The sequence below is a fragment of the Cottoperca gobio genome, chromosome 15 (assembly GCF_900634415.1).
Source record: "Cottoperca gobio chromosome 15, fCotGob3.1, whole genome shotgun sequence".
Taxonomy (NCBI): domain Eukaryota; kingdom Metazoa; phylum Chordata; class Actinopteri; order Perciformes; family Bovichtidae; genus Cottoperca; species Cottoperca gobio.
Window position 1 is genome coordinate 6,661,771 of NC_041369.1, and position 18,368 is coordinate 6,680,138.

The 18,368-nt window shown below is 39.8% G+C and overlaps 2 protein-coding genes across 3 annotated transcripts; one reads left to right on the forward strand and one right to left on the reverse strand.

Moving 5' to 3' along the window:
- Positions 1-589: 589 nt before the first annotated feature.
- Positions 590-10,009, reverse strand: tial1 (TIA1 cytotoxic granule-associated RNA binding protein-like 1). Of its 2 annotated transcripts, XM_029449763.1 has the most exons (12): positions 9,711-9,938; positions 9,141-9,237; positions 8,809-8,907; positions 8,629-8,683; positions 8,437-8,524; positions 6,328-6,403; positions 5,940-6,048; positions 4,983-5,078; positions 4,743-4,827; positions 4,421-4,544; positions 3,413-3,660; positions 590-3,136 (listed from the first exon to the last, which is right to left on the reverse strand). In XM_029449763.1, exons 1-12 carry the CDS (start codon positions 9,737-9,739, stop codon positions 3,013-3,015), a joined length of 1,230 nt encoding a protein of 409 aa, XP_029305623.1. In that variant the 5' UTR covers positions 9,740-9,938; the 3' UTR covers positions 590-3,012. The 2 variants fall into 2 exon arrangements, with proteins under 2 accessions (XP_029305623.1, XP_029305624.1); XM_029449764.1 differs by lacking the exons at positions 590-3,136; positions 3,413-3,660; positions 4,421-4,544; positions 4,743-4,827; positions 4,983-5,078 and having other exon boundaries at positions 6,296-6,403; positions 9,711-10,009.
- Positions 10,010-12,199: 2,190 nt separating this feature from the next.
- bag3 (BCL2 associated athanogene 3) lies at positions 12,200-17,797 on the forward strand. The gene is made up of 4 exons (XM_029449556.1): positions 12,200-12,439; positions 14,477-14,818; positions 14,914-15,264; positions 15,387-17,797. Exons 1-4 carry the CDS (start codon positions 12,242-12,244, stop codon positions 16,593-16,595), a joined length of 2,100 nt encoding a protein of 699 aa, XP_029305416.1. The 5' UTR covers positions 12,200-12,241; the 3' UTR covers positions 16,596-17,797.
- Positions 17,798-18,368: the final 571 nt, after the last annotated feature.

The following is an 18,368-nucleotide window of genomic DNA, read 5'->3' on the forward strand; positions in this document are numbered from 1 at the left end:
TGTACAATGTATGAGACCTGGACATAAATATACATATTAGTGTTGTGTAATATACATTTATTTAAACAGTAGGTTAGAAAAATAAAGTTATTCTGCAGTGCAAATGCCACCTAACATCAGACTAAGTGATGCTCGCTTTGCTTTAGTCAGTTAATGTTTATAAATGTTCAATTTCTATTACAGTTGCTCAAAAGCTTTCGACTTGCTTGCAGAGTTTAGTGAGATGTATCTGCTAAATGCTTCCCTTATATTTATATGGAAGACATGGTGCAATACTTATGACACATTAAAACATGTTTACATTAAATACTAAATCATTGGATCTGGGAAGCATAATCTCAGTGGATAGGAAGTTTTAAAAACAATTCAGGCTTCATACCAACATCGTTGCTAATAGAAAGGGGGGAAAGGTTTTAGAGCAAATGTATAGATGCCGTCTAGTGTATGTAACATTCAGATGGTACAAACTTCAGAACCTCATCTTAATAATTGTTAATGTTATTTAATGTTTTACAGTGATAAATGCTTTGCTGTCAGAATTTCTGTGTAACGCACAATTTATTAGTGTCCAATAAATGTACTTAACAACCAGGTTCAAATGTTTCTTTATTTGAAGTCACTTATTGAGTTTTCCCGTTTAAATGGAAAATTGATTTCATCCTTTATTATTAAACATCACTTCTACTGTTCAACTTATATGTATTATTGTCATAAAAGCAAATTGCCATTACATTCAATATTTTAAGCAACAAATGTTTTACATGTCATAAGCGTGCAGTTCAAGCTGAAACATCTGCTTCCTGCTACAAAATGGCACAAACTCAAAAATGGGGAAATCTACAATGAAAAATAATTTTGGTTTGTAATGGACCCTCTGCAAAAAACAAAAAGTTTGAATTTACTGACACACCAATTAAGGCTTATTCATAAATCATATTGCAGGAGTTTAATTGATGGCATTTCTACCTACAGTATGTACATTATTCCGTAAATTTCATGATCAAGGTTTATATTTACACTCTCAGCCAACATGACCTTGTTTTGTTACACAAACATCCCCCCGGGTATAATAAACAAACGAACAAAAACATTATCAAGTTTGTCGGCTAGTACAACAGGAAAAGGAGAGTAATCTTACGAGGAGTGTGATATGCTGTACAGAATGGCACGTACGCAAATAAAACCCAAATGGCAGGACGTCTTTGAGAAATCCTCTTGTCGAAATTTGCCAGCGATCTTTAAAAATGCTTTACCTGGCATATATGGAAATGTTGAAAAAAAGTCAGAAAGTTAAACGCTTCCCTGTTTTCAATGACATATTTAGGAAAACCTTCCACTTTCATCAAATAAAACAATCCCAATTTATAGCAAATTTAAAACATCTGACAATATGTCTTGACAGTGACTAAAGAACAATATGTTAAATGATGTAAACCATGATGCAATATCATTAGGGGCTGGTTTTAGTGCTAAATTAAGTCTAAGGTTGTTCGCAAAAACTCTCACAGCCATTAGAATGAAATTACTATAAATTAACTGAAGTTATCAATAGGAAGAAACATATTCAAGACCCAATATCTTTCTAGGAAACCAGCCCCCAGAATCAGCACAGAGTCCGTTACCTTTACAAAGATTGGGGGTTAAGCTGTTTTTACATTATTTTCTTTATATAGTGAGCACATGCTATAGCCTTTACTTTGAGACACAGGAATACAATTGAGTCCAATCTAGGCTACATTAATGTGTGAACTAAAATCCATCAAAAGTATGCAAAGAACATGCTGATCACTCCGATACAAAACATGAAAAACCCAATGTTGTTTTTTTTGCTTTTAGAATCGTGTAGGTGACATTTGTCTTTGTACACAACATTTACCCAAATGTCCCGCTTATGTGTCCTTTACAGCCACAGTTGTTATTACAAATAGTTTCTTTACATATACTGGAAAACTAAACTACCGTTCCAGGGCCTCTATTCACAAAGCATTTTTCATGAATATATCAAACAACGACTGAATTTCTATGGATGAGCTGAAGCTAAACCCGGGCCAACCTGTTAGCAGGTTGTTGTGGCTCATTGCAGTTTGTAGCATTGATTCATGGTGACTGATCATACCCGCTCGATTTGTACAACACATCACTGTATGCCATTTTACAAACTGACCTATATCACACAAAATTAACTTAATCAATGCATGGAGTGGAGTTTAGTATTCTGTTGTATAGAATAACAGATAAATGCCCCAAACATGACGAGTAAATAAACATGTTGACAAGTCTGTAACAAATACTGAAATTTTAAAAACATATTGGCAGACGGAGAGCTAATATTGCTATAGTTTGATAGTTCAATGTTAATGTTATAAAGTTTGAGGTTTCCAAAGATTTTAATCCTCGTCATGTTCCAGTGAGCTGCTGGAGTAACATGATGGTTGTGCTTTTAACTCCACTAAAATAACGTAGCTGTTATGTTTCTTTTTGTATATTTCTTCTTACATTTTGAATAGGGGATTGTAGCAATTAGTTTTGAAGGACTACACTGAGCTTTTGATGGTTTGGTCCATTGGTCAACTTATTCAGTGTGTGTCGAGAGGTCTCTATCTGGATTAAGATGGCTGTGCAGTAAGCATGCTGCTTGTGCTGCAAATCCAGTCACACTGCGTAAAGTTTTCATGGGGCCAAACACTCAAAAGCTTGGCGTGTCCTTTAACATCTACTTAGACAAACGAAGTTGTTTGGCTTCACTTCAGAAGCCCCAGCAAAGTTTTCCATGACAGAACTATGAATTATCATCAAATAAACATTTTTAAAGTTGTGAATGAAAGGGATTCGATCATCTGAAACATAATTATTAAACTGGTTGTTTAGGAGCAACTATTAGCTACAAAGGCTTTGTGAATATGGCCCCTGCCCTTCTCTTCTACCACAGCAGCTGTCGGGATGAAAGAGTGCTGTGTGGTCTAAAAAGGGTTGACAAAATCCTCTTGGTACTACACTTAGTTTAGGGTCAGCTCACTGCGTTTGGTAGCCAGCCATGCTGAAGTTGGCCAGGTTGGACATGACTTGACCTTGTGGGGCTGTAGCCTGGGCTGACTGAGATCCAAAGCCTTCCACCCAGGCTGGGGACTGGGACTGCCTGCAAAGACGTCAAAACAATCCAGTTAGTATGGCTGTGGTCCCTGCACACTGATCAGATCAACTGTGTTGTGAAATAATTAATAATTAAATAAAATATATATTTTTTTTATCTTAGAGAAGAATGTTTAAAAAGTTTCAAAGTAGAGCGTGTGGTCAAGGCCCCATACATCTCCATTTAGAGGCATTAAATGACTGCGGTAAGTCATCTGGCCTGTGACAATATAGTCACAATGTTTATGACTGAATTGAATAAATACTGCAGAGTAAAACTCACTCTACTCCAAATCCTTGCTGGTTCCACGTCTGGCCGTACATGCTGTAGGAGGGAACTTGCCACCCATTGGTCACATACTGCCCATACTGCTGCTGCTGCTGCTGTTGTTGCTGCTGCTGCTGTTGCTGTTGTTGTTGTTGTTGTTGTTGCTGCTGCTGCTGTTGTTGTGGCTGCTGCTGCTGCTGTGGTTGCTGCTGCTGTGGATTCCCATAGACTTGGTTCCACTGCCCCCACTGACCGTACTCAACCTGAGTGACACCAAAGAGAGGAAAAAGTGAAAACATGTCTTGAAGGGCAACTTTGGTATTTTTCAACGTGGATTCACTATTTAACAATGTTTTGGTGTCTTAGTGACAAATGGGGACACGTTTTTGAAATTGGTCCAGTATCGAGCCAGAGCGCTGCGGCCGGCAAACAGGCTGCAATGTGATTATATTGGGCAGTTGTGCACCGTCCACTGTAGGTCCACTATAAGTGCTGTTGTTGCTAATTGTTATTATAAATGTCTGACAACAGAATAGAAAGGACCCCACAGAGAAACAAATGTTTTTCTTTACCTTTCACTTGATCCCATCTGTTCATAATTAGTCATTCAGACACACTAACGTGGGGAAAAAAGGGTCCAGGTTGAAAAATAACAAACGGATCCTTTAACTGTCACATTTTAAATCAATCAGGAGCAAATACTGCAAGAAAAAGGCAAAAAAAGAAAAGTGTATTCGAGTCTATTAAACTATTTTTTTCACTCTGCAAACATATCTTGGGATTGGTAATAACGTTTCTATTTACTTTTATTATCACAATCAGTTTCAGAGTGCTCCCCTGGTTTAGAGATTAAGACGCCGACCACTGACTGCAACGTACCCGGCTCTAGTCCAGCCGGAGACCTTTGCTGCATTTCATTCTTCTCATCTCTCACCTCATTTTCTGTCATCTCTCACACAAATGACCATAAAAATATATTTTAAAAATCTTATCAGTTTCATTATCAGTGACATTTTTTCTTACCGGCTGTGGACTTTTTGCCATGTCAGGAGATTCTTTGCCCCAGAAGCACTTCACGATGTGTCCTTCAATGGCTGTGCCATTTACTGAAACAATGGCATGGGCAGCACTGTCATGGGAGGAAAACCTTAAAGAAAAGAAAAGTAGCTTAGCAGTCAAATTTATCAAACAGAATCTCTACAATGCAATTCAGAAAATACACAATATTAAAACTTTGAGCTGTTTTGAGGTGAAGACAAACATAACAGCCAAAGGTCACCGACACTGAGCAGTGTGGTTGTGTTGACATCTAGAGGCCAAATGCTGCAATGCACTGAGGCTTTACCTGATGAAAGAGTATCCTTTCTCTGGGAAAACTCGGATTTCCATTATTTGACCAAACAGTGAGAAGGTCTGTCGCATTAGGTGTTCTGAAAGAATCAAACAGAAAACAGTTTCATGTGGTTAGTTCGTAGGCTATTTGAGAAAAGGGTATGGTAAGTAATACTACTACTGATATTATAGTATACTACTGTAGTGGGACTAAGGGCTGTGCCGATGCATCTCTAGAGAACATGACACTTGCCTGATAGTCCTAACTGGATCCCTCCACAGTACACGGTGCAGTTCTGTGGGCTGGACTGACTCACTACGTCATCGAACCTCAGCTGCTTTGAGCCATCTGAAATAAAAACAAACAACAATTGTGAAGGGATGTTCCGTATGTTTAAAACTCAAAACCAAGTCACAGCTGAGATTTATGATAATTACTTTACCTACACTTCAGTATTTGTTGCCTATAATGGAATGGGATGCATTAAAGATAAAAATTAAGTCTGGTATGGTAACAGCTGTGTTTCCTCTTATCCCGTCTGATTAAAGCTTTATCTGGACAGAACTATGCTGGCCGTTGGGTGAGACTCAGATGCACCAATAAGAATGATAAAGGTAATATTTGTCCCACCCTGGCAGGCGCAACAAAGCTGACAAGAGAGCGAGGACAATGTCAATCTAACAGTCTGCATAGCAAAGCCTATTTCATGTCTGCTTAGAAATGTCCCCTGACTCTATTAAACAAAATGAGAAGGTGGTTTAATCGCTTATAATGCTGGCGAGGAGAGCCATCATGGTGAAATGGGTTTGGGGTGACCCTCCTTCTACTTCCATGTGGAAATCTCTAATCTCCGACGTTGTGACTCGGATACCAGGACAGGACACTATATCGAGTGGAGGATTTGTCTTTATTTGCAAAATGAAAGAAACCGTTAGAATCGCTTGATGATAATTATAATCTGAGCATGAATCTGATCCATGTATACAATAATGATCACTTAAATGTGAGCAGTGTCTCTTATTATCCAAGGGCTGTGGCTCGTTGTTTTTTCCTCTTTAAAAAAAAAATGTTTACAGACCAGTCCTGTAACATTATGGTATGTATATTTTCTTCTTGAGAAAAATACAGTCAGACTCAAATCTTTACTGGACTAGTAAGTGAAAACCTTGTGTGGGCGAACAGTTGCTGAGCAGGGACTTTAAAACTTACTGTCCTGGATGCTCTTTGGAGCTGGTGGTTTACGCGTTGCCCAGTTGGTCCTGATTTGGCGTCCTCCAAGCCACTGTCCCCCCATGTTAATGATGGCATTCTCTGCATCCTATAAATCCAAATCAAAGACAGTCATCTCTCTGGATTTGATGAATCTGTAAAGTTTATTGGTGACTATAATCAGTTCTAAAAATATAATACTGTTTTTAATCTAAGTTATATTGAAATTGTTGATGGTAAACAATGTAATGTTAGATGAGGCAAGTTGTTGTGAGTATGGGTTCAACTGGGATTAAATATATTTTAATTACTGTAAATGCATTGAAGTAGGATAATAAACAGAAAATAGAAATAACCTTCAGTCTGTGTTCTTGTACTGGAGCCTTACCAGTTTGTTGTAGAAGGACACAAATCCATACCCCTTTGATTTGCCTGTCGTCATGTCCTTCACAACACGGGCATCCCTGGAGGGAAACGTGAAAACAACTTCAATGCACTTTCCAGTTTAAATGCGTCAAACTAAAAAAGGAACCACGCAAAACACACTGAACTGAATCCTCTGCTCTGTCCTACATGAATGTACATTAGCTATCATGACCTTGGGATGAGCACTGACGCGTAATATAACTTCAAAGCAACACTTGAGACAAAAACAGGTACAGAAACATGCAACCTATTGTATTGTTTCTAAATAATTTCAGATGGATCCTTGCCACTAGAGCACCACTTCTTGTTCAGTTCTCACAACAGTAGGCTATTGATTTAAATTCACAAAAGGAACAGACTATATGGATTACCATGCATTCTTAAAATCTGATGTTGGTGCTCTTCCTACAAATAGAAATATATAGAAAATATCAAAAGAGAAAAAAGGAATTAAACGGCATACATGGCCTGTTAACAGATTTCTTTTTTTCCCTGGTCAATTCTTTATCACCAATATGGAGTATGGAGTTTGGGGAGCTGCAAATTTTGAGAAATTGACATTTTCAGAAGTTTTGGAGGAGGTTCATTGCACTACAAAAACAACACTATGAAAAATGAGACAATTTAAACATAGATTAAGAGGAATACATAAAGTATTGGAATTTGTTAATCTAAGCTAGATCATGTTAATACATATCATCTACAAATAAAGACATATGGAAAGAATGGAATAAATAGAGAAAAAAAAACTACATCTGAGTCTCCAGAGTGCACAGTTCCTTGCTGTTAGCCTTCAAGCTCCTGTCCAATGAGCATTTCTGTAAAATAACCAGAGGGCTATTACTTTACTGAGACCCACAACTAAAAGCTGTTCAGGTTCATACACACAGCTTTCATGTTGCTGACATACAGTTTACTTACCACACCCTAAATATGAAAAGAAAAGCAAGAGTAGGCTAAAAGCTGACACTTTCGTCATAAAAACAGATACAATACACAGACTTAAAGGGGGTCAATGCAATAAAGCTCTTAACAACTTACAGGAATGGTGTTGGTCATTAATAACTTAAATGAGGCTGTTCAAATCTGTTAAGTGTTTTTAAAAACAAAGAAATAGCATATAATGTAAGAGGTTCAGTTCATGTGATACTTAAAATTATATTGATCCATCATCAAATATGTTTACAAGCATGGAAGTAGTGTCTTTTACACACTGCATATGACACAAAATATACATAAAGATGCAAAAATGTATGGGTTCTTCTGAACATTAACCATCTTTGTTGACTTCCAAACGTTGCATTTTACAGGAGATAACTTGGGTTTTCACTGTTTGTGTTTGTGTGCTAATCTTTTCCCAGAGTAAAAGCATAACATTCACAGAACCTGCTCATCTGTCTACCTGATGATTCGTTCTCTCAAAGAAAATGTGCATATAGTACTAATCTTCAGTGCTAGACGATGAAAAATATAAGCAGCATCCACTCTCGATGAGTAGTCAAGGCCTTATTGAGTAATGCAAGCTTTTGTTTCCCCTTTACAGTTTGAGTCTGTTTCTCAATATTCACTCTCATGTGACATTTGCAAAATTTTACTTGAATTTATTTATTCATTTATTTTGGGTGGGGCATTTTATACCTTTTGGATAGCTATCAGTGGAGAGATAACAGGAAATGAGAGGAACAATGACATGCAAGAAAGGGTCTGCCCCTTAACCCCTAGGACAACAGGGTGTCCAAGTGTTTCATACGATATCAAACCACTGTGATGTGAGATCAGAAGTAGCTCGTAAACTGTTGAGAAGGAACAAAAACCTTTGGGATGTCAGCCCTTGTGAACCAGTGTTTGAAAACACAATATGCATGATACTTCTTAATATTTTAGTCAATACCCATATTGTATGCATTAAAACATGGTCAGACACTTGTTTCAGATCATAGGTTTACAGAATACTGGTACTATGAAGTACCATAATATCACCCAACTTTAGTGAAATTAATACGCTTGCATTGTAGCATTCAAATTATGTTACTGCACGTAAAAAGAAATATCCTTTAAAGTGAAAACTCACGAGATTTTCCCAAAAGGTGCAAATGCAGCCTTGACATCCTCGGTGGTGATCTCAGGGCTCAAATCTCCCACAAAAACATGGAAGTGATCTAGGATGAAGCAAAAGACAAACAAACAAGAGGAAAGAAACCATTTACTATTCTCTGTTATACTTCCTTTCAGCAGATTAGAAAATCATTGGGTGAATACTCACTGGATGTGTCTTTCTTCTGGCTACTTGGAGTGGTGGCCCAGTTTACTTTGACCTCCTGAAAGCAGAGAGTTCACAGATACAGAGAGTTCATAGATAGATCTATGACAGAGAACCTGAGAAATAGACATTTTCTACACACATGGATCACAGGGGAATTCAGAAACAGTTTAGTTGTCCTACCTTTCCTAATATCTTCCTCCCGTTCATGGCTGCAAGGGCTGCAGCTGCATCTCTGTGTTCAAAGAACTCCACAAAGCAATAGGGGTCATTGCTCGTATGCTGCAAGGTACAAGGTCAAACACAAAAGTTCAAAAGGTTGGTTCCACTATTTTGTAGACAACTGTGATGGAGCTTAACTGCAGCTCAACAATAGAGCCTGGTTTCATTGTATTTAGCAGTGGGGGAACACAATTGAAATCACTGGGTTGGTTTAAGTTTAAATAGTTAATAACTAATAGGTGAAAATTACAGGACATACAGGAATATAAAACCAAACAATCTTGGCTACTTACCTCTGTGATCATTTTACAACTTTTGCAAGGCCCAATCTGGGTGAAGAGTTGCAGAATCAAAATTTCTGTCACATCCTTGGAGAGGTTTCCCACATACCTGCAGGAAAAGAGGAGATTCATGTAATGAGCGATGTTCACGGTTACAGTTTAACGTTACTCCAGATAACACTGAGGTGGTACAGAATAATCAAAACATATTTGTATGTGACGCACACACCGCTTATTTCAAGTATTAACGTTACCTTATGGTGAGTTACTAATATAACGTTATTAACATGAACGTTAGCTTGACTTTCAAGATGGCCCAACGTTAGTAACGGCTAACGTTAGACAGCTAACTTTACTGCCGTCAAAGCTTAACCTACAGATAACAAACACGTAGGAAATGGGTGTTATTTTTGCATTTAACCTTATGTTAACTAACCTGACGTTAGTGAAATATTAAATGTTTATGTTGTATGGCGGTATTCGCCAGGGTTGTACAGACAGCGGGTAACGTTAGCTAATTTAGCCACCGGTTTCCGACGTTAGCGATGCTAACGCTATTGTTAGACACCTAAAATTACTTACAGGGTTTTGGGGTAGCTGTCGTCGTCCATGACAAAAGCCCACAGCTAATGTTAACCGACTGCTGTGTACGCTGTTAACTAACTAGTTACAACAACTAGCTAACTAGCTTAGAAGCTAGCTAACCGGGCGCCAGGGTATACGTCACGCTGGGAGTCCAGAGAGCGAGCGTACGTGCGTGTGTGTGTGAAGAGCCCCGGCGAGGTCAGGGTGAGGTAACGAAAAGCTACCATTTTACACTTTCAACAGTATAAATTATACATTCCTAAATATAAATTATTTTTTGGAGGTGATTAGTTTATTAATAACTACAAAATCCCAAACAGCTACTACATTAGGTAATTAATTGATCACATTATACAACGTCTGAAAGTGATTTATGTGAAAGACTTTTATTTTGAAGTGGAATGAAAGGGTGCGGTTGTTTTAGTCACCGGTATTCGACGGTTCATGGCAGTTTCCAGAACCAAGAGGACCTTTCTAGATCTGAGCTCAGGAGTCAGCGTGAAGGCTACAATGTGAACACTTTTTTAACAAAACATTAACTGTACAATAGATGTATTAAAGTGACTTGGGTATTGACTAATGTATCAAAACACTCCCATCACATTTTGAGCTAACCTGTTTTTAAAAATGTATCCTGCATTACCAAACAGGTTGACAATTTACACATAAACAAACAAATAATACATTTATACGTTAATTAGTTAATTATTTTCAAAGGCAGTGAAAGGTGGAGGGGTGATCAATTTATAGTTTTCGTGTTGAAAATAATCCTGAACTGTCTCATGTCACCTCCCCCCTGTCGCTTTCCAAAGTCAATTTAGGCAAAACTAAAGGCAGCAATTATCAGGAATAATCACAGCGGAGGGATATTAATAGAGGTGTATGTGGAAAACATGCTGCTGAATCACGAGACTGATGATTTTTACTCAAAATAATAATTGCTGTGATACCTCTGAGGTTATGTTGGGAAACATGCATTACTGTCTGCCACAATGTCTTCTTTGATACTAGCACTGGGGGGCGCCAAAGACAGTAACTTTAATGAGTTTTGACAGGTGCTTTTATTTCGAAGTAATTTTCTTTCGAGGACCAACAAGTAAGATTTCTCGTGTGTCATTAAATTATCCAATTTCCATTAAAAATACTAAAAAATTCTCTTCAATCACTATTCACATCAAGGCTTAGTGGTTCCCATTTGTGTTGAGCAACACTTAATCCCTTTTAATTAGAAGCCACTTTTTTAACCACCTCCTAACTGTCATAGATGGGTCAAGGCAGGACAGGTGGTTGGTGGTAACCAGATACATATCCATTCAGTACTGGTTGATAGGCTTACAAAAGTCACAGATGCCCCTTGGTCCTATAGCAAGCAAAATATTCTGGAAACATGTCGTGAAGTATTCTTGAAATATCCACATCATCACTGATGAACAATGAAGAATCTGATAATTATTTGTCAATGTGATTTATCATTGTACTAATGACTCCACTGACTAAATGCACCACCTATTGTGGCACTTACAAATGAGCAATGGAGGAATGACTGGAACTTTTCCCCCAGCAAAAAATGTGTACATACACTCGGATAAGATCTAATCTGGCTACATTGTAATTCATTTATCTCACTACAATATAATAACCTATACAAAACAATATTCTTTTTGCTAAATGTTTATGGAGCTGACTTGTCAACAAAGTCCTGTGGGAATTGTGAAAGCTTATGCTGTTAATACACACAAACACACTTTTACAGGACTTGGCTCCACATGCTATGTATTGCAGGTTTTGTTATTGTCATTCTGCTCACTTTTTAAAAAATCTAAAAATACAGGAATAAATCATCTTCAACTCCAAACTCTGGATCTCTAACACATCATGTAGTGATTTCAGACAGTAACCTATCCAGCCAAGTGAGGATGAGTGTTTTTGACATTTACTCGTTTTTATCGTATGAGACTGAACAGACTATTGTGAATTAAGGAAGATCTGTCATTAGAGGTCTCACTGTGCCCACACTGTGTCACGCCACAGTTAATTACGTAATTGTGTATCAAATTATAGCAGACTAAGGTTCCCTTGGACAATATTTATCATGTGGGAGTCTGAGTACATATCTTTGGGGAACCTTTTATTATGAAAAAGCTTGGGATTCCCTCGTCACATAAAGTGTTTCTCAAGCTGGGGTCCAGCGATGCAAAGGGGTCAATGAGGGTGCTTCAGGTCGTCCCAGGAATATATGGGGAAGGGTTCCCCTTCAGCAGGAGAGATTATGACCGATGTGATGGGAGCACTTTCTCCACAGCTGCAGCGAAAATCCTGCGGCTCCCTGGGAAATAAAATGCGATGCAGATCAGAGGTTTACTTTGTGTCTATGTTGGCGGGGTCTGCGACATAACAGCTTTGGGAACCCATGCCACAGTCTCCAGCGCTGTCCGCCCCCGACATTAACCCAGCTATTTCGAGAAACTTCCAGCCCACTTTTCCACGTCACTTGGAGGAATCTTTAAAGCGTCCGTCGCCTGCTTACAATGTTTCAGTACCCGACAACCCGCAATATGAACGGCATGAAGACACAGTCACCGATACTGACAATGACCAACAATGACAACGACCCTCTTCCCCTCGGCTGGGAAGTAAAAATTGACCCTCAGACTGGATGGCCCTTCTTTGTGGATCACAACAACCGCACGACAACCTGGAATGACCCGCGACACGACACGAAAAAGGTAAAAGAGCGGCGGGATAAAGTTGGTTTGTCAATGTCAGCGGCTGGACAACTCTTTATTTGTGTGTCGAGATACGTCGGTTATAGCGCGTGTTGTGGTTTGGTATGCTGTTAAATTAAAGCATTGTGCTACATCACTGTTGTATATTAATCTTGTTGACTGTAGGCCTTGTTGGGCACCGTCACCTCCCCCTCACATACAGCTCAGACGCCTATTATAACGGGTGATCAACCCCGTTATGTTCCCGTGTCATGATCTAACTCTATTATTACGCGATGACTCACCATGCAGCATGTAAAAAGCTACCTATGAGGGGCTTCCAGTATTTCAATAACGCTTCTTTCGTGGGGGGAAGACACTGCAACGTCCACCTCATATTAAACTTTTTCCCTTACAAGGATTGAGGCTGGTCCGGTTTACTTTGGCCTGTGTGGAGTATAACTGTAGGATAGAGGCGCTGGCTGCCCTGCATATCATGTTCAGCTGTATTTAATACATGTTGTGAAAACACACAGGTCTACGGAGAAGCCCCCCGTGGGCTGAAGTTAACCTCACTGGCTGCCAGTTGGTAATCTTTCGTCTCAGAGACAGACACTGTTGTCCAAAGTTAGTGTCCCAAAGAATCTGCTGGAAAGGCACAGCTGTCAGGGGATAAAATTGGTGCAATGGTGCTGGCAGTGTGAAGTGTCCCATACAGAAATGGCAGAGGGCAAAGGGTCGTTCACAGCTACTTCATAACTTTTGTCTTAGAGCGAAAATGCCACCGGCTTACATATAAATGCAGTTTGTGTTCTGTTGGCTTTGGTATTTGTTGTTAGTGGGGAGATCTTTGATCACTTTTCAGACATATCATTGACAGATTGCTGAACCACTTGTAGACTTGTTGCTTCATAGCTGTCATTAGCAGGTGTCAAGTAACTTGGTACACTATGAAAACAATACAAAACACTTTTTATGTGGAAATTTACCTTATTACGATGACGTCCAGGAGCGTGTTGACAGTGTCAATGTTGTACTCGTGAGATAGTATGCTATTTTTATTTCCTGTGATTATTTTTGCAAGAGTAAGTCCCCAACAAGGAGTCACTTATAGTGATGATTAGTTTTGTATGCATACAAGTGTATACTGGAGTTTATGTTATTTTTCATAACACTAGACCAGAACAGATGCTGGTCAAAGAAAACTGACATTCGGAAGAAATTCAGTTTTTCCACTGCAATTTCATGTGCAAAAATAATAGACATATTGTTTTCCACACGGCGGAGCAAAAACTGTTTATCTCTGCCTATGACATAATGATGATTCGCTTTACATGTTAGTTTAGAAGGGTGTGCCAAACTATTGTGAGGCAAGTGAATGATGTCACTCTGATTGTGGAGCAAAATATCACACACGAACACAGCAATTGTCTGAAATGAGCTTTAGTCCATGTTAATCAGAAGTTCATTTCATTTATCAAATACTCAACGAGGTGATACATTTAGCATCTCCCTGTGGAATTGTCACATTTTAACCTATAACCTTTGCAGTTATCTCAGGACTGAGAGAACTTTCCTATTAAAAATACCTCTACGTTGTATGTATTAATATGTCTGTAATGTAACAACATGTTTAACTGCACATGTTCAGATCATCATGTTGAATGTTTACTCAATGTTAAGCAAGAAGACTTTTGTTTGTTCCAATAGTTTTTATAACTTGTAATTGCTCAAAATAAACAAAACAACTGACAAACTCTTTGATAATAATTGCCTTAGGTTTAAGGATCATAATGTCAACCAAGTTTGTAGCGTTTACTGTAAATGACCATACTCACTGATTATGTCTGACATTTTTTGTGGTTGAATTGTTTAATTACTTTAATATAAATAAAGAAACCAACATCAATGTTGTTATTTAAAGGTATTCTAAGTGCTTGGAATAGTTTTATTTAGTTGCTTTCCTTTGCTGTATTATGTAATAGATATACATTACTCACAGTTGTAAAGACATAATTACAGATGATTTTAAATGATATCTTTATACTATTGGCTCAGTTTCAGGTCAGAGAAGTGTCAGCAAATGGACCCAACATACCACCAGAACCAAGCCCTCAGGAGATACAGAAAACCTTTGTGAGGGAGATGAAGCACCCCATTCTGCGCCCAGGTTATGTTCCTATCCCTGTCTTCCACGAGGGCGCAGAACTGAGGCAGCAACAGCATCCATGTTATTCCTTCATCCAGCCAACCACTGCACAGAATATCCGGTCAGACGGGCGGACACCTTCCCCGACGCCGGGGCTCCACTGCAGGCCCAGATCACCTTTACATGCATCCCCTGATAGCTGCTCTCCTGAGCCTGGAAAGGCCAGCTCGCCAGTTTCACAAACAGCAGAGGTAGGATTTGAGTATGCATGCTGCCATTCTGTATCATTTGTATGCAAAATAAATGACACTAAATATTCACTGTTTCTATTTGATATATTTTTAAGGTTTACACTCTCCCCAATCACCAACCCTCACGGCCCAGCAGCACTGGTCTTCAAGCAGGTTACATCCCCATCCGGGTGATCCATGAGGGTGGAGGAGGCCAAACACCAACACAGGCTCAGTTAAATCCCTCTGTCTACGCTCAGCGCGTCCCCTACCAAGAGCACCAGCAGCCCTACCATCGCCTTCAGACCGACGAATGGCCTGGCTACTCTGCAGCAATGCAGCCTCCCCGGGAAAGAGCTTCTCCGATACTGAATCCCCAGCATCGCGATGCTACTTCTATTCATCTTCAGCCTCATATTAGAAGCCAGTCACCCATTGTAACACAGGTGCTGGGAGAAAGGCCGCAGGTAATTTTTTATTTTTGTGTGATGGCACTTGGATCTTTCTTGATGTTAAAAAAAAAAAGATTTAGATTTTCACATCAGTATGTGTTGACCTAGATTGTGACGACTTCTTTTTCAACTTCAAGGCTCAGCAGCATGTCCTCACGAGAGACCCGCCACAGAAAATGGAGCAGGAACAACAAAGTGCTCAACAGAAACCCGAGAACACGCAGCTCCCCCAGTCATCGCACACAGAAGCTGACATTCAAAAGCCTCAACAACCTCAACAGTACCAACAGCCTCCACCTCCGCAAACTCAACAGTACCAACAGCCTCCACCTCCGCAACCTCAACAGTACCAACAGCCTCCACCTCCGCAAACTCAACAGTACCAACAGCCTCCACCTCCGCAACCTCAACAGTACCAACAGCCTCCACCTCCGCAACCTCATCCTTTCCAACAGCCTCCACCTCCGCAACCTCAGCAGTTCCAATATCCTCCACCTCCGCAACCTCAGCAGTTCCAACATCCTCCACCTCCGCAACCTCAACAGATCCAACAGCCTCCATCTCCGCAACCTCATCCTTTCCAACAGCCTCCACCTCCGCAACCTCAGCAGTTCCAACAGCCTCCACCTCCGCAACCTCATCCTTTCCAACAGCCTCCACCTCCGCAACCTCAGCAGTTCCAACAGCCTCCACCTCCGCAACCTCAACAGTTCCAACAGCCTCCACCTCCGCAACCTCAACAGTTCCAGCAACCTCAGCAGTTTCAGCAGGCACCACCACAGACATCTCCACTGCCTCAGCATCCTGAACACTTAATGCAGACGCATCAACAGTTCCAGCAGCCCCAGAAAGCGGAGCAACCACAACAACATACTGCAGATATCACAGTTCAAATACCTCCAAAACCTGAGGCCGAGGACACGACAGCTGTTCCCCCAGAGGTCCCACCTGTAAAGGTTGAGACTGAACATGCTGCTCAGTGCCCAGTCCACCCAGGCTTGGCCAAAGTACAGCAGATAGTCGGACGGGTTGCTAAACTGGAGCAGGATGTGAAATGTTTTGAAGGGAAGAAGAACGGTAAGAAATACTTGTTACTGGAGGAGCTGCTGACCAAAGAGCTCTTAGCACTGGACTCGGTAGACCCAGAGGGTCGTGTAGATGTACGGCAGGCAAGACGGGATGGAGTCCGTCGTGTTCAGAACATACTGGAAGAACTGGAGCAGCTGGAGGAGCGGCCAGCCAGGCCTGCCAGCGAGACCGCGATGGAGGGAGACAACCTGACACAGAAAGGAGAGCCCAGAATGATCACCAAGGAGAATGTTGAGCTGGCAAAGGAGATATCATAATGACTTCACACTTCATAATGAAGGAGAGCAGGATGACCTGCTGTATATGTGATAGTGAACAAGTCTGCTCCGGCTAACTCTCCTCCTCCTATATCTACAGCATTTGTGGAAGTTGCATGCATTGATTAACAGTGTTGGTATTTCCCGCCATTCAGCACATAATTGATGGTAGCTTAGTGCAATCATTTTCAAGCCAATGTTGTTGCCTTCTATGTTGTGCCAATGTCTTCATAATAAGACAGCTGTTATGATCGAGGTGTTGTCAACACTTTCTAGTCAAATTGAAGTTTGAATAAGAGGCCTTTATCAATAAATGGAAGAAGAATAGAAGTATTTTCTTAAGAAAAGTTATGTGTGGTTGCCTTTTTGTTTTGATCAAATATTGTATGGAGCTTTTCTTAATCCAGTCAGCAACACGTTTAGTACGCGAGTGCAAACATTGGGGCTTTAAAGCAGAACTCACTGCTAAACTCAGTCAACAGAAAAGCATTTTCCCCTTTATAGCCACATGTTGGAGCTGCTTTGTCACAGAGCACAGTGAATATGTTTATTAGATGCTGCTTTTTGGCGCATTACTGATTTTGCTGTCTTTGCACTTTGCCATCATTGAAATGTATCATGCTGAGAAATCAGCAGCACTTCATTTGAAATATACAAGTTACACCGGTTTTGATTGATGTGTTTGTATGTGCATTGGTTTACTTGTTATTTCAAAACATTATATCAGTATTTATATCCTTATATAGTATTTTAGTACATTCATGAATGTGTAATGACAAATGCAGGTGAGATCTGTATCTTACTCGAGATGTCAGATAATCAGCACTTTGTGCTAATGAGGAACTACAGTTAAAGATTGTCAGAATGTATAACTACCACAGCCACAATCTGTATTAACGCGAACACAAAAACGGCCCAAAAGCCTTAAAAATGCTGACTGAGAAAGTGCCCAATTCTTAAAGAGATGAAGCGCAAGAAAACTCTAATCTGTCATTTTAAAAGGTTACACTAATCGTTTGTGTCGTAATTTGTCACTATAATACGACCAGAAGCCATCTGTAAGGTAGGGTCACTGCCCAACACACCTTTACAAATGATATATTGTGGTGTAGTGTAATTACTGTTTATGAGTAGCAGACTGATGCATTGTTGAAAGCAATTCATGTTGGTATGTTTGAAAATAAAACGTATTTGACATGGATTTTGACTAATATTTGGGATCCCACAGATTCTTGAAAGTCTGATACTGATTTTTATTTAGGAGCATGTTGGTAGACTTGTCTTCTGAAAGCTCTTTGTTTTTATAATAGTATAATACTTGCTTTCATGTATATGCATCATACCTAATACTGAATTGAAAGTCCACTATGTTTACTCCCTGTCAAATTAATCCATATTTTAATAATGTATGGGTCTGATACACTTTTGGATTCGAAGATGTGTCCGGGACCGAGTCTTCAGCTGTCTTAAGTCTGGCTTAGTTTTCAACAGAAGAGTTTTTATAGTACGATTAATGTCTCCCTGCCTTTTCCCTCAGAGCCCCAATGAGTCATAACAGAATTTTTTTGCTGCCTTGTTCCTAAGTGGGTGTGGACACTTAAGATGTGTGGAAGTGGTGTGTTTTGTGCTTTTTATATACAAATGACCTCAAACTGTAACATCAGAATAGGGACTTAGTAACTTTTGTTTCATGTTTCTTTCATACGTAATCCTCCTATTTTCCACAGATTCAACTGACATTAGGCTTGCTGTCACTAAACAAGAGGTGCTGTA